General features: G+C 42.8%; 1 protein-coding gene across 2 annotated transcripts in view; it reads right to left on the bottom strand.

Annotated features, from left to right (window-relative positions):
* LOC308250315 (uncharacterized protein) overlaps positions 1 to 20,463 on the bottom strand; it is a 52,689-nt gene extending 32,226 nt beyond the window's left edge. The window contains exon 1 of one of the 2 annotated variants that reach the window (XM_080672779.1): positions 20,264 to 20,463. In XM_080672779.1, the coding sequence (XP_080528905.1) occupies positions 20,264 to 20,266 (3 nt within the window). In that variant the 5' untranslated portion in view covers positions 20,267 to 20,463. Of the gene's footprint in view, positions 1 to 10,146; positions 10,215 to 20,263 lie in introns of those variants that run through there. The other variant, XM_080672780.1, reaches the window with a different exon arrangement.
* Positions 20,464 to 22,683: the final 2,220 nt, after the last annotated feature.

The following is a 22,683-nucleotide window of genomic DNA, read 5'->3' as shown; positions in this document are numbered from 1 at the left end:
ATAGAAACATCATGATGAATCATTGATTGGCTGCCTCCTGCAATGCCCCCTAATGGGGATCATCCCCACAACCCGGGCAAGTGCCGTTGACCTGAATCAAATCTGGGACCCTTCAGTCCCCAGGCTGACCCTCTATCCACTCAGCAAAACTGGCTAGGGCTTAGTATGTCTTTTTATTACAGGAATTTCTCAGCTCAGAACCTAGGAGGGTAGAGGGACAATTGTATTTCCTTATACAATATACTGTAGAGGAGTAAGGTTGAAAAAGCAAACTAAATTTGGCAAATGTGAATTTGGAGCCATTATAAATCCTGTCTCAAGACCAGGCCTTTCTTAAACTTCTATAGCCTCATCAAACAAAAAAATTATAGTGATATGATTATTCTTATATACCTGACTCTAAGAGGTTGGGATTGTATGGGAGGAACAAATTTCCCATATGCCATTCTGGGCTGGTCTTGTTGTATCGCATATCAGCGAGCTTGACAAGACACCTTAATCAGCCAATTAGTTAGGAGTCATCTTTATTGCATACAGGTTCAAAGCAGATTACCTCTGTCAAATTCTGAACACCCAAAGGAGGAAGCATTCTCTTTTTATATCTTTTTTAGGTCCTTGTGTAAGTTATTTTTACAGACAATTTGTAACCTTGAGAACATATCATATCTAACAAACACCTGTAACCGTGAGTATATATCATATTTATACAGACACCTGTAACCTTGAGTATCATATCTATACGGGCACCTGGCATCAATATCAGCGTATCAGTTAGATGGCTAGCTTGCAAGGTCAGACAATTAAGTTTATCTTTTCTATTGAAGCAAAAAACAAAGTTATTTTACAGTCCAAAAATAACAGAGTTGACCTACAGAATAAGAAACTAAGAATAATAGAGTCGTTCAAACAGCAGTTTTCCAAAGGAGGGGTTACTATGCTTCAGTTTAAGAATTAAATTGACATTAAACACATTTGTTGCAGGCGATGGGAACAGCAACAGATGCCTGACCATTAGGGTCAGACCAAACCTGAGTTCAGCAACCTTGGTACTTGGGTTCTGGGTGGGAAAGAATTAGGAGCCAAGACCCCAAACTGTCAGAGAACATTTATTTGGTAAATCACAGAGATAGACTAAGTAATTCCTAGAACAAATGGGCTGAGGAAACAAATTATAGAGGTAAAGGAAGGTCCCTTGGAGCTTGGGAGTGAGGAAGCTAATGGTAACATGCCTGGAGGAAGGAGGTGAGGGGGTGAGGGGGTGAGGGAGGGTGAAGGAAAAGGGATGAGGGAGCTCTCTGGAGCTTTCTCAGACCTAAGGGTTTTATGGCAGAGATTTTAGGGGAGGTCCCAGGGGAAGAGCTCAATAGAATATTCTGCAGTTTCCCAGGTGTGTCCTTTCAGGGTTGAGGCTGCCACTGATTGATTGGCAGGCACCAGGGCAAGGGCTCTTTATTCAATGCAGCTGGTCGTGAGGCTGATTTTATTGCTTACCTGGGCCTGGAGCTGAAATAATACTGAGGGATAGAGGTTGTCTACAGGGAGGAAAGGTCAGGAGGCCCAAACTGTGTGGATATGCCAGGTGAGGAAAAGTCACCCTGGGGCAGTGGTTGGCAAACTGTGGCTCGACCACTGCCCTGGGGGAAGGGTCCCACCCCACAATTGATTGTTCCTTGCTAGGTACCTGGGGCTTTTCCACCCTGGTGACCTTCTGTACTGGCCCTTCTTCCTTGCTTTGCTCATGCCTAACTGCCTAACACAGATTAACAAGAAAAAAAACCTATTTTTTTAAAATATGTTTTTATTGATTTCAGAGAGAAAGGGAGAGGGAGAGAGAGATAGAAACATCAATGATGAGAGAGAATCACTGATTGGCTGCCTCCTGCATACCCGGTACTGGGAATCGAGCCCACGCAGAAGGTCTACATTTACAAAATAAAGGGAAGGGAGCCCCTCCTTCAGAGAGGGAAGAGGAAAGCCCAAAGGGAATAGGAAGACAATAAGGGAGAAGAGGAGGAGAACCTCAGGTACCTCACCTGTGGTTTGAGCTCTGGAGTTGCTATAGTGACCAATCCGAGAATAGTGACCAATCAGAGGGGATATCAAGGCACAAAGAACTACAGCCATTATGAACCATAGAAAAAAGGACTTAGTGGAATTCTCTCCCCCTCCCCACATTGGAGTCTGTGCTTGTTTCTCAATAAATTTCCATCCTTTACTATACCACATTTTGTCCATGGTTTCATTCTTTTTAAAAATATATATTTTATTGATTTTTTACAGAGAGGAAGGGAGAGGGATAGAGAGAAACATCAATGAGAGAAACATCGATCAGCTGCCTCCTGTATGGCCCCCACTGGAGTTGTGCCCACAACCAAGGTACATGCCCTTGACCGGAATCTAACCTGGGACCCTTCAGTCTGCAGGCCACCACTCTATCCACTGAGCCAAACCAGTCACGGTGGTTTCGTTCTTTTATTTTATTATTTAAAGTATTACAAATAGTAGTATATATGTCTCATTTCATGGTTTCATTCTTCAACTCCACCTGGACAAGGACCCGGGAATCATCCTGCTCAGAAGACCACCATGCTTTCCAGTCCAACTTTCGCGTTGCAATGGCATATTTTGAGGTGGCATGTTCTGAACCCCTTCAGGATGTAAAATAAATTCTCCCAGGTTACATGGGTAGGTGACCAAGGCTGCATTGTAATTTGGGTGTGGTCCATCCCTCTGTCCCAGAGCCAGCACCCTTTCCATAGCCCCATGTGGGTGAGTGGAAAGTAGATGGGATTCATGGATGGTGGTGCCCAGTGGGTGGAAGTAGATGGGCTTGATGATAAAAACATGAGAATGAAAGATTGGGGTTAGGAGAGAGAGATCTGCATTTGACTGGAATCACTTGAAATAAACTCAGGGATTGAAGGAAGAAATATTTTCTCACACACAGAAACCAATGATTTCAGGTAACAACTGTTCTTCTGACCAAGAAAGCTGCTTAGATGGCTTCATTTTCTTTGAGCTTTCAAATCTGGAGGCGCAGTTGTTCAGCTAAGCTGTGACTGGCTGCAGGTTAGGGGAAGGGCTTTGCTTGGCAGCTGGAATTAAAAGGCCAGGGGACTCGCAGGACTCATAAACCAAGACCAAAGTAAGGACTGAGATTTCTGGGGCATCCACTTCTCACTGCAGAGCCCATCTTCCCGAAGAAACCCACCTCAGTCCAGTCCTTCATTCAGGGCCCACTGGCAGTTGAAGCAGCTCTGGCAGGACTCCTAGAAGAAATCAACTATCCCATCTGTCTGGATGACCTGAAAGGCCCTGTCACCATCAAAGGTGGGCACAACGTCTGTCACTCCTGCATCCAGCAATCCTGGGCTGATCTACAGGACAGGTTCCCTTGCCCTGTGTGCTGTCACCCATGCAAAGAGAGGCATTGAGGAGCAACACCCAGCAGGAAGATTGGTTGACATTGCCAAGCTCCTCCAGACCACCAGGGGCAAGAAGAGCAGGAAGAGAGGTGCTTGTGGGACAAGCACAAGGTACTGACCTTCTTCTGTGAGGAGGATGTACAGCTGTTGTGTCCCCTGTACACTCAGCCCCCTGACCACTAGGGCCACCAGGTGAGGCCCATGGAGGAGGCTGCCTCTCATCATAGGCAAAGGCTCAGCAGTTACATTGAGCCCCTGAAGAAGCAGGTGGCTGGTGTTCAGAAATTAATAAGCATTCAAAGCAAAAACAAAAACAAAATTTCTTAGAACTGGGAGAGAAGATGGAAAAACAAAGGCTGGCATTAGTCTCTGAATTTGAGCACCTGAGGCGGTTTTTAGAACATGATCAAGAAGTACATCTTTCGAGATTAACTGATAAAAGGCTATTGAACAGAAACTCAGTGCTAATATAATTGCATTTTCCAAGTACAATTCCACATCCAAAGACCTACTAAGTAAGGTAGTAGAGTGCACTGTGCTGACAGAAGTGGAATGGCTCTTTATTTATCTTCCACGACTCCCCTTTCATGCTCCTCTTCTAGCCTGAATGAGTTTACTGGAGTGCCCCACAAATAGACTCCCAGTGAAACATACTACCCTTAATATTTAGTTGCAATATTTCTCATGCTGCCTTCTATTATTTTGCATGACTACATTGAAGGGGTTGGGCCTACAATACAGTGTCTTCTGTCTCCTATTTGATGTTCAGAAAATACATGTCTATATCATATACACTGTCCAATGGATCTGACAGGAAATATAATAAATTCATACAAATAGGACCCCATTATTTTCTAATTCACATCTGCAAGTGAAAGGGGAAGGGAAGATGCCTCCTGAATACAAATAATTTCATTTCCTACCTGTAGAACATATCTCGTTTTTGCCTACAACATATCTCTTCTCTCTTCTTTTGTGACAATAACTCTATTTTCATTGGGGACCCACCATCTACCTCTGCATTAAGTCTCAATGGGAACATCTTTCAATACTCTTCCCCCTCCTCTGGCCTAGAGGTGGTCCTGGAACTAAAGAGATCTGGGCAATTCAACTCTGTGGGCAGTAGAGCCAAGGGAGACCCTGGTTAACCCAGATCCATTCCAGGGCAGACCCTGACAGGACTTGAGCTGCCCTTGTTGGGTCCTTTCAGGGGCCTGTGTTCATCTGCCCCACTTCAGAGAAATGCCTGCCTTCCTTAAATTAGCCAGAGTTGGTTTCACTGCCTGCAAACAATTAACTTCAACTAAAAAGCCTTCACCTTTTTGAAGTCATTGAAGTGTCTGGGCCCATGGCATGTCAGATAATTTTTAGCTTTTTACTGAATGGTATAATTCATATCCATGAAATACCAAAGCAGGCATTTGCTCAGATTGAAAGTGATTTAGCTATGTAATTGTTGCTACAGATCCTAGAACTCTGGGGTAGCTTAGCATCAACCAAGCAGCTTTTAAGAAAAAAAATAATTAAAAAAAGATTTACTGCATGCATTTTTCTAAGTCTCTCAATTTACTTATTCATTTAATTTCCATACAGTGTCAGTTCATGAATCCCACCCTTAAAAATTTAGAAACAATCAAATTGTCTTTAAAAATTTATTTCATTCTCTCAGAGACATACTTTTAAAAAATATATATTTTTATTGATTTCAGAAATGAAGTGAGAGGGAGAGATAGAAACATCAATGATGAGAATTATTGATCTGCTGCCTCCTGCATGCTCCCAACTGTAGCCCCCAACCCAGGCATGTGCCCTAGACCAGAATTAAACCTGGTACCCTTCTGTTCCCAGGCCAATGTTCTATGCACTGAGCCAAACCGGCCAGGGCCACATTGTCTTTAAAGGTGAGTCTCAAACTCACCTTTATATGTCCAGGTAAAAAAGAAGGAATTTTTAGTCTTATTAGGAATTGTTTGGTCACTATTTATTCAAGATTAATAAAACAATGGTAATTTTTAAAATATATATTTTTTTTCATTGATTTCAGAGAGGAAGGGAGATAGAAACATCAGTGATAAGAGAGAATCATTGACTAGATGACTCCTGAACATCCACTACTGGGGGGGGATTGAGCCCGCAACCCAGGCATGTGCCCTTGGCTAGAATTGAACCTGGGACCCTTTAGTCCTCAGGCAACGCTCTATCCACTGAGCCAAACCGGCTAGGGCTCCAGGGTAACTATTTACAATCTTATAGGGTTGGAATTTTGTCTCATGGACCTCATCCTATCTAATAAAAGAGTAATATGCAAGTTGACTGTCACTCCAATACACAAGATGGCCACCACAAGATGGTCAGCAGGGGATGGCAGTTGGGAGGGACCAGGCCTGCAAGGGAGGGCAGTTGGGGGCAATCAGGCCTGCAGGAGACAACAGTTAGGGGGGACCAGGTCTGTAGGGGAGGGCAGTTGGGGGTGACCAGGTCAGCAGGGGAAGGAAGTTAAAAGTGACCAGGCCTGCAGGGGAGGGCAGTTAGGGGCAATTGGGCCACCAGGGGAGGGCAGATAGGGGCAATCAGGCCAGCAGGCAGGTGAGCGGTTGGGAGGCAGCAGTCCTGGATTGTGAGAGGGATGTTAGACACCGGGATTGGGCCTTAACGGGCAGTCTGACATCCCTCAAGGGGTACCAGATTGGAGAGGGTGCAGGCTGGGCTGAGGGACACCCTACCCCTGTGCACAAATTTCATGCACCGGGCCTCTAGTTCAGTGATAAGATCATAGTAATATTTCTATTAATTTATTAATCCAAATTATTGCTTTAATGTCTCTCAACTTTGCATTTTTTCATGGTCACTCATTTTATTTTGTGCCAGCAGGGCAACTCAGTTAATTCTAGGCATAAATAGGTTTCCCCTAAAAATGTTGTAATATACTTAAGATTTTTTGCAATTATGCTATAAATCTGTACACTGTAAAATAGGGCACTGTATTCTAGTAATCTGCTTTGGATCCATCTAAGAAAGGAGACTCAAAAATCCTTTCATTCCTACCATGTCTGTCTAAATTCAAAACATCCCATGGTTTTTCTCCAAAGTCGGTTTCCTGGTGGTGATAGCCACAGGTCTGCCTGTGGGACGCTGGTGCCTGGCCTGCCTGTTGCACCGTTCCAGGTACCACAGCCCTACAGAACCAAGGCAGGAGACTCGCAAGGAGGGGAGATTCGCCCCATGTGCCCCAGCAGGATGCACACGGAGCCAGGACTGTGAGGCCAGGTGCACATCAGGTGATGCACTCAATTCCCGGAGCAAATGTGCACTGCATGTGAGCTGGGCACCTCCCTAGGCCCCGGCACCTCAGCAGCCACCACCCAGAATCCCATCCTGGAGGAGACCTGGGAAAATATGGCAGAAGCCACTAGATGGGACTCCACCCTGGTGCCTCCTCCTGCAACCACTTGCTCAAGGCCAGTCTTGCTCATGAGGCTTCTTCCCATCATATCTTCTTTTATGTCTTCCAAGATGTGTAACACAACTGAAGGTTTCCCCACATTGCTTACATCATAAGGTTTTTTCACAGTATGTGTTCTTCCATGCTTTCTAAGAGCCTTGGATAAATGGAAAGCTTTACCACATTCCTTCCATTCATAGAGCTTATCTCCACAGTGTGTGCTTTCATGTCTAGGACTGTGCAGGATGAAACCCATTGATGTATTTCTCTCACATCAATATTGCTCTGTCTTTTGCTCTAATTTCCACTCTCTCAAAGGAAAAATATCCTCAGGTGAGGATTAAAAAAAGAAAAAGAATTAGGATGGTCAAAGGTTTTTCTACAATCTTTACGCGATAGGGCTTATTTTCAGTGTGAGTTCTTTCATTCATTTTGATTTCTCTCCACTATTAGTGTTTTTGTGAATTTGAAGGGAACTGAGATGAACAAAGGGTTTCCCCTATGGCTTACATTCATAGGGTTTTTTCTTATTATGAGTTCTTTCATGATATCGGAGGGAACTTGCATAAGACAAAGCTTTACCACATTCCTTACATTCATACGGTTTTTCCTTATTATGAGTTCTTTCATGATATCGGAGGTCACTTGGATAAGAGAAAGTTTTACCACATTCCTTACATTCATGAGGCTTCTTTATATCATGATTTCTTTTATGTTTCCCAAGAGAGCTGAGAGAACTGAAGGCTTTCCCACATTGCTTACATTCATAGGGTTTCTCCCCAGTATGCATCCTTTCATGATTTCTAAGAAAAGTGGAATGTCTGAAAGCTTTCCCACATTGCTTACATTCATAGGGTATTTCCTTAGTATGAGTTCTTTCATGACATTGGAGGGAAGCTGGATAAGAAAAAGCTTTACCACAATGGTTACATTCATAGGGTTTTTCCCCAGTATGCACTCTTTCATGAATTCTAAGGAAAGAGGGATAAAAGAAAGTTTTACCACATTCCTTACATTTGTGAGGCTTCTTTCCGTCATGATTTCTTTTATGTGTTGCAAGAGAACTGGGAGAACTGAAAGCTTTCCCACATTGCTTACATTCATAGGGCTTCTCCCCAATATGCATTCTTTCATGATTTCGAAGAGACGCGGAATATCTGAAACCTTTCCCACATTGCTTACATTCATAGGGCTTCTCCCCAATATGCATTCTTTCATGGTTTCGAAGAGAAATGGAATGTCTGAGAGCTTTCCCACATTGCTTACAGTCATAGGGTTTTTCCCCAGCATGCATTTTTTCATGATATCTAAGAGATGTGGAAAAACTAAAATGCTTACCACAGTGCTGACATTCATAAGGTTTTTCACCAGTATGAATTCTTTTATGCTTTCGGAGGTAAGTTGAAGAAGAGAAAACTTTACCACAAAGCTTACATTCATAGGGTTTTTCCCTGGTATGAGTTCTTTCATGAATTCTAAGGAAAGAGGGATAAGCAAATGTTTTACCACATTGCTTACATTCATGAGGCTTCTTTCTGTCATGACTTCCTTTATGATTTCCAAGAGAACTGAGAGAACTGAAGGCTTTCCCACATTGTTTACATTCATAAGGTTTCTTGCCGGTATGTGTTCTTTCACGATTTCTAAGTGAAGCAGAACTGAAAGCTTTACCAGATTTCTGACATTGATAGGGCTTTTCTGCAGTGTGTGTTCTTTCATTTTCTCCAGAGTTCTTGGGAGAACTGAAAGCTTTGTCACGTTGCTTACTTTGATATGGTTTCTCCCCACTATGCATGTTTTTGTGAAGTTTAAAGTAACTGAGACTTCTAAAGCCTTTCCCACATTGCTTACACTCATACATTTTCCCAGCAATATGTGTTCTTTCATGATTCCTAAGGGAAGTTGAATAGTGGAAAGCTTTCCCATTGGGGCTGCCTTTATGTCTTCGAATATGTTGGTGAGGCTTGAAAGCTTTCTCAGGTTCCTTACATTTATAAGGGTTTTCCTCATATTCCTGACACAGGTACAGGTTGGGTCCAATGTGAGAGCTCAGGTGGTTATTCAAGGATAAATAACCCATGAAGATTTGCCTACACAATGTTGATGTAGGTTGTTTTATTTCAGTAGGTGTTTCCTTCTTTTCATTATGATTTGGGACCTGTCTGAAGTTTTCTCTGCATTGACTATCATCCTTCCTTGTACAGAGTCTCTCTACCATATGACTGCTGTAAAAATCAGAAGCATATTATTAATACTCTATGAATGATTTAACATTTATTAATAGCATGACAATGTCATTTTTACCATTTTCAAAGAAAGGGTGGGGTTTCTGTACATCCGATTTTTAAAGGTGATATCCTAAAACCTCTGAAATAGGCTGGATCATAGATACTATGAAAACACTTACATTCATTAATGGTACTTCTATATATTGTTGCCAAGTGTAATTATTTTTTATACACTAAACATTAGGTCATATTTCAGAAAAAAGATTGTGATGACATTATTCTAAGATTTAATAAATTAAAACTGGGCTGATACAATTGGATTACCTGTATTTAAGATTGTTTTGTGGTTAAATGGTTCAGCATGGACCCATCCACCAGGGGGTTATGAATTCAATTCCCCAAAAGAAACCATGGCTAGACTACAGACTTATTAACCACAGTACAGGACATGGAGGAGATAGCCAATTGATGTTTCTATCTCTCCCTTTCACCTCCATATATTAAAATCAATAAAAACATAATTTTGTACGACTGGCGTGGTTCAGAGGTTGAGCGTCAACCTCTGAACCAGGAGGTCACAGTTTGATTCCCAGTCAGGGCACATGCCCAGGTTCTGGGCTTAATTCTGAGTGTGGGGGGTGCAGGAGGCAGCCATCAATAATTCTCCCTTGTATATGATGTTTGTCTCTCTTTCTCCCTCCCTCTACCTCTCTGAAATAAAAACATATTAAATATATAAATATATAAAAACGTATTAAAAAAAAAAAAGATGCTCTTGTCCTAACTGGTTTGGCTCAGTGGATAGAGCGTTGGCCTGTGGACTGAAGGGTCCCAGGTTTGATTCTGGTCAAGGGCATGTATCTTGGTTGTGGGCACATTCCCAGTGGGGGATATGCCGGAGGCAGCTGATCAATGTTTCTCTCTCATTAATGTTTCTAACTCTATCCCTCTACCTTCCTCTCTGTAAAAAATCAATAAAATATATTTTTAAAAATAAAAAAATTTTTTTAAAAAGATGCTCTTAATGCTTTGTCATGTCAATGCGACTCACCTAAAATTCATCCCATGATTTTCATACTGATCTTCACTGTCATGACCTTCACATTTTTCTTCTAAAATACATGCTAGAAAAAGCATTATAAAGTATTAAAGAATATAAAAAATGGTTAGGTTGTGGGTACACAATGAGCTGTGATCATTCCTAGTTTAATTACCAATGTATTCCCTTCCCATATTTCAGTTCTTGAAACAGCCATTAATGAGCAAGCAACACTAGTTTTCTAATTGACTATATAAGTAACAAGTTGTTGCATGCCAGAATTGCTCTGTGGTTGACGGTCAACCTATGAACTGGGAGGTCATAGGTCAATTTCCAGTAGGCCTGGTTTGCAGGCTAGATCTCCAGTGTAAGGCGCACAGGATGTGACCAATCATTATTTTCTCTCACCATTGATTTTTCCTTTCATTCTCTCCCTCTCCTTCATCTCTAAAATCAATAAAAATGTATTTTTTAAAAAAAGAATTTGTGATAACTACCCACTGATGCCATGTTCCAGAAGGTTTCCAGCATCACATCTGTGTAGAGTTTCTTGTGGGTCGGATCCAGGAAAGCCCACTCCTCCGTGGTGAACTCCATATTAACATCCTCAAAGGCCACCGAGTCCTAAAACATCCCACATATGTATATAGGAGAATGGGTGAGACAGACAGCACTAAGGATCTATACATGATTCATAAGAAGTTCACATGGGACATGTGGTCCCAACATTCAGTCTATGACTTGATTTTAAGACTATTATTTAGTTGCCACACTCACTTCCTCATGAACACATGGAATTTATTGATAATTTATTGATATGATTTTATTGTGATCACTTCAAGTCTTCATTGCTCTCTAATGTCAGGGTAAAGAGCACCTTGAACAACTTCTATTTAATAAATTAAAATACTTCTATTTTAAGCCCATCAATTCCTTGTGAGAAGACTCATCTCCATTATAACCACCATTTTGTACAGTAGTCCATGAAGCATACTGTCATATCTGCATAAATTTTTAATGACTATTGTGGGGAGCGCATGAGCCGAGGGACATTGGCTGAATCCAGCGGCGTCAGCCAAGCCATGTCTTGGAGACATACCTTGCCAAAGGCAGGGATGTTGTTAATCCTGACCTTTAACTCAGGTGCCAGGGGGTGGGTGTAATTATCTAAGTTCACCCAGGTGCCAGGTGCAGATGCAATTATCAGGGTCTAGTCAGTCTTGACGTTTACGAGGCGCCACAAGAATGAATATTGCAGCTTGATCTTTAAGCATGATTTCACATAATTTCCTTTGTCTTAAACTGTAGTAAAACTTTCTGGTATCATGCTGTATATAATAAACATGCTGCTCTAGCTCTGGGTCACTGTCTCTCCATCTGAGAACACTGTCCCACCTGGTCCCAGCTTTCCCCACTGTCCCTGTGTCTGTCTCTTTCTTTTTCTCAATCTTCAGTCGCCCCACTCAAGACTCGTCCACTCTCTAGCCGTGCTGGTTGCGGCCAAGAGAGACCACTCATATCTGGCGCCCGAACAGGGACCTGAATACAGGGGAACTATTAAAAGTCAGGCGAAGGGATGGCTCCAAGGAGTGCGCACGCAACAAACTCAAGAAGTAAGGTAACAGCCGAAACCGGTTTGGCTCAGTGGATAGAGCGTCGGCCTGCGGACTGAAGGGTCCCGGGTTCGATTCCGGTCAAGGGCGTGTGCCTTGGTTGCGGGCACATCCCCAGTGGGGAGTGTGCAGGAGGCAGCTGATCGATGTCTCTCTCTCATCGATGTTTCTAGCTCTCTATCCCTCTCCCTTCCTCTCTGTAAAAAATCAATAAAATATATTAAAAACAAACAAACAAACAAACAAAAAAAAAAACACCTGTATCTTTCATGACTTCCCCCATATATCTCCTAGTCACTGTCCCACAATTTACTTTCCCCAGCCCAAGCCCCAAAATTTATAAAAAAAAAAAAAAAAGAAGTAAGGTAACAGATTGAAATAGCTGGGTGTAAAATATGGGAAATTCAGGGTCTCAGGAAAGAGATCTCCACTCTCAAATGCTTAAAACTATGATCAAAGCTTGAGGATGCTCTGTTAAGCATAGTCAAATTCGTGATTTCTTAAATTTTGTTAATGAAACTTGTCCTTGGTTTCCTGCATGCCCCACACTCAGAATTGTAACACTGTAACTGGGGCCTGGACCTTGAGGAACAATTTAAAACTTGTCATGTCCAAGGGCCTTTATTGAAATCTGCAACATTTTCTTTCTTTTTTAAAAAAATATATTTTTACTGATTTCAGAGAGGAAAGGAGAGAAAGAGAGAGACAGAAACATCAACGATGAGAGAGAATCATCCATGGGCTGCCTCCTGCATGCCCCCCCCCCCCCGCCCCGGGGATCGAGCCCACCATCCAGGCATGTGCCCTTGGCCAGAAAGAAACCCAGGACCCTTCAGTCTGCAGGCCGATGCTCCACCCACTGAGCCAAATCAGCCAGGGCAAAATCTGCAACTTTTTCATATTGAAGTGGCACATGATTCCAATATACATAAGGGGTCTTGGGGGTACTGAAAATATCAGACGGAAAATTGTAAAATTTGTCTAAACATTATATTCAACACCTGAACTTAATACAAAATAAAATTAAATATAAACTGTAATTGTAATGTAATCGATAAATGGAAGCATATATGGTGTTTATGGATAGAAAAATTAAAATCACTAAAATGTCCAAAGCAATCTATCGATTCAATGCAATTCCTATCAAGATACCAATGGTGTATTTCATATAACTAGAACAAATATTCAACAATTTTATATGGGACCACAAAACATCCTGAATAGCAACTGCAATCTTAAGGAAGAACAAATGTGGATGAATCTACCTAATATCCAACTGTACTACAAGGCTATAGTAATCAAAACAGCATGGTCCAGGCATAAAAGTAGCATATAAATCACTGGAATGGAATAGAGAGCCCAGAAATAAACCCATGCCTTTATGGTTACGGAATACTTGGCAAAGGAGACAAGAATACACAATAAAGTAAATACAGTATATTCAATAAAGGATGCTGGGAAAATGCAAAAAACAAAAAGAAAAAGAAAGAAACTGTAACAGCATCTTACACCATACATGAGAATAAACTAAAAATGCTAAAAGACTTAAATGTAAGACTCAAAACATAAAAATCTTAGCCAATAAAACTGGCAGTAAAATTGTGGACATTATTCCTATCAATACTTTTTCTGATATGTCTCCCCGAGAAAGAGAAACAAAAGAAAAAATAAACAAATGGGACTGCATCAAACTAAAAGGAGACTGTCAACGAAATAAAAAGGCAAACAGTCCAGTGGGAGAACATATTCACCAATGAAACCTGTGGTAATGGGTTATTACCCAAAATTTATAAAGAATTTATACAACCCAACACCAAAAAAACTATTTAAAAAGGTGGTGGGTTCAGTTCCCGATCAGGGCACATGCCCCAGTTTTGTGTTTGATTCCCAGTTGGGGAGTGAATGGGAGTCAGCCAATAGATGTTTTTCTCTACCTCTCTCTCCCCCCCAGCCATCTCTCTAACATCAATAAAAAATATACCCAACAGTGCGGATTTGAAAACATGAAATAAAAAACAGCAAACAAAACAGCTAATTTAAAACAAAAATGGCAAAGGACCTGGATAGATACTTCATCAAAGAGGACATACAGATGGCCAATACACATATGAAAAATGCAAATTAAAACCACACTGAAAAATCACCTCACACCAGTAAGAATGGCTATCATCAATAAAGGCACAAATGACAAGTATTAGTATGGAGTTTCCTCTAAACTTAAAAATACAACTACCTCCAGACCCAGTGATTTCACTTCTGGAATTATACCAAAGAAACTGCAGACACTAATGCAAAAGAAAATATGCACTACTGGGTTCATTGCAGCATCATTTGCAATAGCCCCGACTTGGAAGAAGCTCAAGTGCCTATCAGTAGGCGAGTGGATAAAAAAAAAAAAAAAGCCATGGTCCAACTCAATTTAGTATTACTCAGCCATAAAAATGAAGGCAATTTCACCCTCTGTGAACAGCACGGATGGACCTGGAGAGCATTATGCTAAGTGAAGTAAACCAGTAAGAAAAACACAAACACCACATGATTTCATTTACCTGTGGAATCTAAGGAAGAAAAAAAGCTAACAAAGTATAAAAAGACTCAGATATAGAAAACAGACTGACAGCTGTCAGAGGGAAGGGGGTTGGGAGCCTGGATGAAAAAAGGGGGAGGGATTAAGCAAAACAAACAAACCCTTACTAGACCACCAACTTACACCAAACACAAGAATAAACTCAAAATGGATATAAGACTTAAATGTAAGTCATAAAACCATAAAAATCCTAGTAGAAACCATAGGTTGAAAAATCTGAGACATCTCTTGTAGCAATATGTTTATAGACACATCTCCTAGGTCAATGAAACAAGGAGCAAATAAACAAATGGGACTATATCAAAATAAAAAGCTTCTGCACAGCAAAGAAATCATCAATAAAATGAAATGGGAGACCAATGTATGGGAGAACATATTTAGTAATGATAGATCTGATGAAGGGTTAATATCCAAAAATATATAAGGCACTCATACAAATTAACAGAAGGAAGACAAACAATCCAAATAAAAAATGGGCAAAGGACCTAAATAAACACTCCTCCAAAGAGGTCATACAGATGACCAAGAGACATATGAGAATATGCTCAAAGTCATTAATCATCCAAGAAATGCAAATCAACAGGACAATGAGGTATCACCTCACACCTTGTCAGAAAGGCTACCATCAACAAATCAACAAAAGACAAGTGCTGTCGAGGATGTGGAGAAAAGGGAACCCTAGTACACTGCTGGTGGGAATGCAGACTGGTGCAACCTTTATGGAAAACAGTATGGAGTTTCCTCAAAAAATTAAATATGGAACTGGCATTTGACCCAGTGATCCCACTTCATGGAGTATATCCTATGAAAACCTGAAACACCAATCAGAAACAATGTGTGAACCCCTATGTTTATAGCAGCACAATTTACAATAGCTAAGATCTGGAAACAATCCAAGTGCCCAGCAGTAGAGGAGTGGAATAGAAAGCTGTGGTACATTTATACCACAGAATACTATGCAGCAGTAAAAAAAGAAGAATCTGTTACCCTTTGAGACAGCATGGAGGGACCTGGACAGTATCATGCTAAGTGAAATAAGTCAGTCAGAGAAAGACAAGTATCACATGATTTCACTGTTACGTGGAATGTAAGTAACAAAACATCTATCTTCTATATCTATAAAATCTATATCTATAAAAGGCTAATATGCTAAGTATTACCGTCCTGGTAATGACTTCAAGTAACAATGCCCAGCTTCTCTCCCTAGCGACTAGCCTCCTTAGTTTCTTCAGCACAGGCACAGGACTTGCTTTATAGCAGGTGGGAACATTTACACTTGAACCAAATGTCTGTGAAGCGTTTTCCCGTGCCTCATCTCATTGATCCTCACAGAAGTCCAGGAGTAGGTAGATAGGACACTCGGTGGAATCCTATTTTCTTTTCATTAGCCGGAAAACAGAGATTTAGAAACCTTAGGAACTTGACCCGACTGAAAAGAAGAAGTTGTGGACCTTGAAAATGACTTCAGGTTTTCTCACTGCGCAGAATATAGTCAAACACTGCTGCAGTTAAATATTTCACCCTTTGTCCTCCCTGCATGATCTACAATAACAATCTGCTTCATGTTGATATTCACTGCTGTGTTGCTGACAATTACCTGAGAGAGAAGTTGGGGTGCTTGACTGGGCTGGAAAAAGTTTAGCTAAATCAGAAAGCAGGTCTAATTAAGTGTATTCTATTATCTATGATAGGCTAAGTTTACTTGCGCCTACACGATACAGATAAAGGTCTCAATGGTGCCAATTGCACACGTGTGTTTCAATCTGTCATTGTCGATCATGAATTTGGTTGACACTTCTATTATAGAGAATGGCAGAATAACAATATTAAAATATTTCTTCTAATTATTTTCCTTTCAATGTGCAACGAATTCGTACACTGGGCCATTAATAAACAGATCAAAGGAGTGGATCTAGAGACATGAAAGTATGGAAGACAGTGTGGAATATCAGAGGGAAGGCAGGGGAGGGTGGGTGGGTAGGACTAAATCAACCAAAGGCCATGAATGCATAGATGCATAACCCATGGACACAGACAATAGGGTACTGAACAGCTGGGAAGGGGGCTGTGGTGGGGGGATGGCGAGAGAGGGCTAGAGGGAGTCAATGGGGGAAAAATGGCGATATATGTAATACTATCAACAATAAAGAATTATTTTTTTAAAAAAGGAAGTACAAATGGATAGTTACAAAATAGTCAGGGGATGTAAAGTACAGCACAGGAAATATAGTCCATAATATTCTATAAACTATGTGTGGTATCTCATGGGTATTAGACTTTATAAGTTATGTACATGTCTAATGACTATGTTGACAACTGAAACTAATGTATTGTGTCAACTTATTGAAAAGGAAAATTTAAGCCCTAGCCAGTTTGGCTCAGTGAATAGAGCGTTGACCTGTGGACTGAAGGGTCCCGGTCAAGGGCACACACCTTGGAATCAAGTGCCCCTCACTGGCCTGAGCCCTGATCAGAGCACATGCAGGAGGCCACCAGTGGATGTGTTTCTCTCACATCAGTATTTCTCTATGTCTTTCCCTTTCTCTTCCACTCTCTCCAAAAATCAATGGAAAAATATCCTCGGGTAAACATTTAAAAAAAATTTTTTTTAAAGAAAATGGTGCACACACACACACAGAGGACTATCATTGTATTATTCAGCCATTATAAAAAGAAATTCTGCCACTTGTAACAACACATTCATGGACCTTGAGGGCAGGATGCTTTGTGAAATAAGTCAGAGAAAGGGAAATGCCACGTGTTCTCACTCATCTGTGGAACCTTTAAAAAAACAACTCCATAGATTCAGAGCACAGATTGATGGTTGCTAGAGGTTGCAGGAGTGGTGTACGGGGGTGGGGTGGGGGTCAAATGAATGAAGAGTGTCAAAGGTACAAACTCCCAGTTATAAAATAAGTCATGGAAATGCAGCTTACAGCACAGTGACTGCAGTTAGTAATACCATATTTCAATTTGAAAGTTGTTAAGAATAAGTCTTAAAAGTTCTCTTTACAAGAAAAAATATTCTGTAACTATGTATGATGACAGATGTTAGACTTATTGTGTAAATATCAAATCATTATGATGTACACCTTAAACAAATATAATGTTGTATGTCAGTTGTTACTTAATGAAAAATAAAATCCCTGCCCTAGCTGGTTTTGCTCAATGGATAGAGCGTCGGCCTGTGGATTGAAGGGTCCCAGGTTAGATTCTGGCCAAGGGCAGGTGCCTGGGTTGCGGGCTCAATCCCCAGTAGGGAGCGTGCAGGAGGCAGCCAAACAATGATTCTCTCTCATCATTGATGTTTCTATATCTCTCTTTCTCTCCCTTCCTCTCTAAAATCAATCCTATATAATAAAGAGGTATATGAAAATTGACCTCACGCCCTGGCACAAGATGGCTGGAACGGGAGGGCAGTTGGGGGAGACCAGGCCAGCAGGGGAGAGCAGTTGGGGGGACCAGACCTGCAGGGGAGGGCAGTTGGGGCTGACCAGACCTGCAGGGGAGGGCAGTTGGGGTCAACCAGGCTGGCAGCGGAGGGCAGTCGGGGGCTACCGGGCCTGCAGGGGAGGGCAGTCGGGGGCTACCAGGCCTGCAGGGGAGGGCAGTTGTGTACAATCCAGCCAGCAGGGGAGCAGTTAGGCATTCATCAGGCTGGCAGGGGAGTGGTTAGGGGGTGATCGGGCTGGCAGGCAGAAGCAGTTAGGGGCAATCAGGCAAGCAGGTGAGTGGTTGGGAGCCAGCAGTCCCGGATTGTGAGGGGGATGTCCAAAGGAATCAGGCCTAAATTGTCAGTAGGACATCCCCTGAGGGGTCCCAGATTAGGGAGGGTGCAGGTTGGGCTGAGGGACAACCCCCCCCCCCCCCCCAGTGCATGAATTTCATGCACTGGGCCTCTAGTAAAATATATTTTAAAAAATAAAATACTTTCTATAAGAAAAAGATTACAGTGGATTTGAAAACCTGCAATCACCTAGTGATGTCATACCCATCACAGTGTCATAGGGAAATGCATTACTCAGATGTTTATGATGATGCTGGTGTAAACAAGCTTCCTGTGCGGCCAGTCCTATGAAAGTCCAGCACATACAGTTACAGTCACTACATAGAATACCTGATGATGGTGAACTGGCTAATGTATTTGCTATACTATCCTCTTTATCTTTGTGAGCTTTCTACTTAGTGAAAGAAAACTTTGCTGTGAAGCAGTATGCTGTTTCATGCGGGCAGCAGCCTCAGAGGTCTTGTGTTGGCTGTGCCTTTTGATTGCATCATTGCCTCCTGGGCTTGATGAATCTGTTTTTTGTAAATTTCCTGACCTAAGTGTACAGTGTGATAAAGTCTACAGTCCTGCACAGTAACGTCCTAGGCCTTCATATTCACTCACCAATCACTGACTCCTGCAGAGCAGCCTCCAGTCCAGTAGCCCATTCAGGGTCAGAGCCCCACACGGATGTACCATTTTCTATCTTGCACACCACATTTTTACTGCACCTTTTCATAAATGCTTACTACCACTGCATTACAATTCCCTACAGTATTCAGTACAGTAGCACGTTGTACAGGATTGTTGCCTAGGACCCACAGGCTACACCATATGGCCAGGTGTGTAGCAGGAAACACCATGCAGGTGTGTGTGAGAGAACTGAAAACAACAAAACTGCCTCAAGATGTACTCCCCAGGTTCAGGGTGCATGCCTGTATGTAACTGCAGTTTCACCTCTCCCAGGAGTAAAATTCTAACCCAGTCACTCTGCAACTTGCTGTTCAACACTAATCTGTCTAAAAGCCTCCTGCTGTTCCTTCCCCTAAGGAAGGGTGACCCTGCCTGAAGTAATCCTTTCTTTCCTTTTACTAATAACCTCTCAAAGCCACTTCCTTTCTGCCTATTGTAAACGCCTTCCACTTTAGAACAGCTCCTCTGAGATTCTATTTACTAGATGGGATGCAGCCTGATTCGTGAATGGGAATCAAGCCAATTAGACCTTCCACTTACTTCGCTGTATTCTGTTTTTAACAGTTTGAAAAGCACCACAAAACAAATAGCTGATAAACATGCTGTGACTCAGAGGAGGGAACATGGCGGTTAGGATTCGGGGGGAGAGACTGGAAATGCAGTATGTATCTACCATTTTACACTTTATCCAATCCCAGGGCTCTCCCTCCCCCCTCCCCCCTTTGTTTTTTCCCACCTCTCTAATCAATCACCAATGGATTTCATGTAACCCATCTTTGTCCCTTCCTTTGATTTCAATGTATAAAAATATATGAGAAACTGCCATTCTCTGGAGCATTATCCCAATCCGTTGAGATACTGCTTCCCTGATATTGTCGACAGTTTGGCTCAAATAAATTCACAAAAATTCTTTACAGGTTTGAATGTTTTTTCGTTAACATGTGAATGGGGAATCAAGTCACTTAGACCTTCCAATTCACTCAGTTGAATTTTGTTTTTAACAGTGAAAATGCAGGCATTTGCTGCAGAGCTAGGCCTGGGGGAAAGAGAGTGGACTTGAGAGCCTGCTCCACAAACATCAAAACCCAGGAGAAAGCGGGATCCTTCTGGGGAGAAAGGAGGGACAGGGGACCCACAGAGCACAGCTCCTCCCATGCACGAACCGCGGAGACCGAGTCACCATTGTCCCCAATGACCCTCCACGCGGTCACCGCACCAACTGCGGAGCCGCGGGGATGTGGGTGCAGAGCTGCCCAGACACGCTCCGCAGCCTAAGGCCCTGCCGGGGGGACAAACTGGACGCCCGGTCCCGCTGGGCCCCACACTGCGAGCCCGAGGGGCCTGCAGTTTCAGCGGAGCCCCCGGGCGCCTTGGGTCCGCAGGCTCCGGACCTGACGGTGGAGAGACTGTCCAGCCACGGCGGTTCCACCCGCCCCTCCTCCCCGTTTCCGCGCCCCGCCGCACACTCACCATTTCTAGTTTCCTGGGCCTCCCTGAGTCCCGCCTGCAGTTCCCACCACCTTACAGACCGCAGCTCCACAGATGAGGACAGAACAAGGGAGATGCGATACCAGTGCAGCTGAAGCAAAGGGAACAACAGGGTGGAAGCAGAGCGTAGTCCCACCCACCCCCTCCCACCTTCACCCCCACCACCGCCCCCACCGCTACTCCTAGGACCGACACTTCGTTGGACTCCGCCCCCTAGCGTCCGAGGTGCACAGGCCTGAGCCCAAAGCAGCCACAACTCCTGTCCAGGGACATTTGCACTGAGAGGCAGGGCTGAGAGTCCCCCAGGGAACATGGTCCTTCCTTGCAAACATACACACTTAAAAGGCACCTAATGAATCTGGCTCCATTTTGATCTTTGTTGACAACTGGAGTCTGACGTGTGCATTTGCAAAAAGGTGCCCAGGCTCAGGGACCAGGGATGCCTTAGGGTGGTATCCTTCCAGAACTACAGCCAGATTCCCAGAAAGAGCATTGAAACCAGAAACAAGCCACCATGTCCAGCGGGAAAAGTGAGTTCTGCATATTTAGAATGGTTACCTTTAGAAAATGTTTTTCACATGAAAAATGTGTTCCCACTGGTGATTCAGTCACCCTCCTCTGAGGTCATGAGCCACCCCTTACTTGTGGTTATCTTGTAGGCAGTTCCACAGACCAACGCAGAGCAGGGAGGTGGGCCAGGTACACAGGTCACCAGGGTGGAAGGCCAGGTGTCTAGAAATGGGCAGTCAATTGTAGGGTGGGGCCTTGTCCCCAGGGTGCCTTTTCCTGCTCTAGCAGATCACTGGTCCTGGGGTTTGAACCCCCTGATCTTCCTCCCTAGAGATAACATCTATGCCTCATTGTATTTCAGCTTCAGGCCCAGATAAGCAACAAAATGCCAGGGCTGACATCAGGACCAGCTGCATTGGATAAAGATCCCTGCCCTTGTGCCAGCAAATCCATCAGGGGAGACCACATCCCTGAATGGACACACCTGGAAAGCTACAGAATATTTCATTTGGCTCTTCCCCTGGGACCTCCCCTAAAATCTCCACCCTAAAACCTTTAGGAAGGAGGACCCAGTGCACTCTCCCTCCCTGGAGCACACCTGTACCTTTCCCTTTCCCTCCATCTCCTCCTCCCACAGGCAGGATACCATTAGCTTGCACTCCCAAGCTCCAAGGCCCCTTCCTTTACCTCCGTATCTCATTTCCTAAGCCCATTTCCTCTAAGAATTACTTCTCACACCTCTGTAATTTACCCAGTAAATGTTCTCTTACAGTTTGGTCTTGCCCTGTATTCTTACCCAGCCAGAACCAAGTACCAAGGTTGCTGAACCCAGGTTGGGTCTGACCCCACCGGTCAGACACTCGGTGCCATTCCTGCTGCCAGCACAGTGACACTGTTTAATCCAGCAATAATGAGATTCATCAGAAAACTGGGTTCCATCAATGGAAGAATCATTCAAACCTAATGAAAATTTTTATGAGTTCATTGCCAGGTGGCAAAATCTAAATGAATTGAGATAATGTCCGGAGTAAGGCAGTTTGGTACCTTATTTTATACATTACAATCCAAAGAGAAGATCCAAGTGGGTTACATGAAATCCATTGGTGATAGATTAGGGAGCTGGGAGAAAGCAAAGCAGGGAAACCCTAGGATAGGCTGAAACGTAAAATGATAGACATATGTATATATTTTTCATAGCTGGATACAGGACAGTAAATAGTTAATAATTAACATGATAACAATAACAATGAGAGGAGTTATAATCACAGCCCTGCTGCACTGAGGGTTCTTAAACAGGGGAGTCACCCTGACATTGCCAAGGAATGCTCTCTTAGATGCAAAAGACAATGGACAGTGTAGGAAAGGGAAAGATTGAGTTTTCTCAGGGAAATCCTAGCCTGGGACATGACTATCTGCCATAAACTGCTTCTAGTTAAAATGGTTTCATTTCAGACCTTCCTTTATGGTTATTATAGTTCTCAAGATTAGTTGATGAAGAAAAGGCTACTGAAAAGAAACTCAGCACTAATATAACCGCATTTTCAAAGTACAATTCCACATCCAAAGACCTACTAAGTAAGGTAGTAGAGTGCACTGTGCTGACGGAAGTGGAAAGGTTTATTTATCTCCCAGGACTTCCTTTCATGCTCCTTCTCCTCTAGCCTGAATGAACTTTCTGGAGTGCCCCACAAATAGATGCTTTTTTCTTTTTAGAATCCAACTCATCTTTCAAGATCCCAGCCAAACAAAACTTATGTTCTCTATAAAACTTGTCCAGACAAGTCTTTTCTTTCTACTTGAAAACTCCCATGAAACATACTACCCTTAATATTTAGTTGCAATAGTTCTTACGCTGCCTTGTATTATTTTGCATGACTACATTGAAGGGGTTG

This window comes from Plecotus auritus, assembly GCF_963455305.1.
Source record: "Plecotus auritus genome assembly, chromosome: 6".
NCBI lineage: Eukaryota > Metazoa > Chordata > Mammalia > Chiroptera > Vespertilionidae > Plecotus > Plecotus auritus.
Note: the sequence above shows the minus strand (reverse complement) of the source record. Positions and strands in the feature narration are given on the sequence as shown.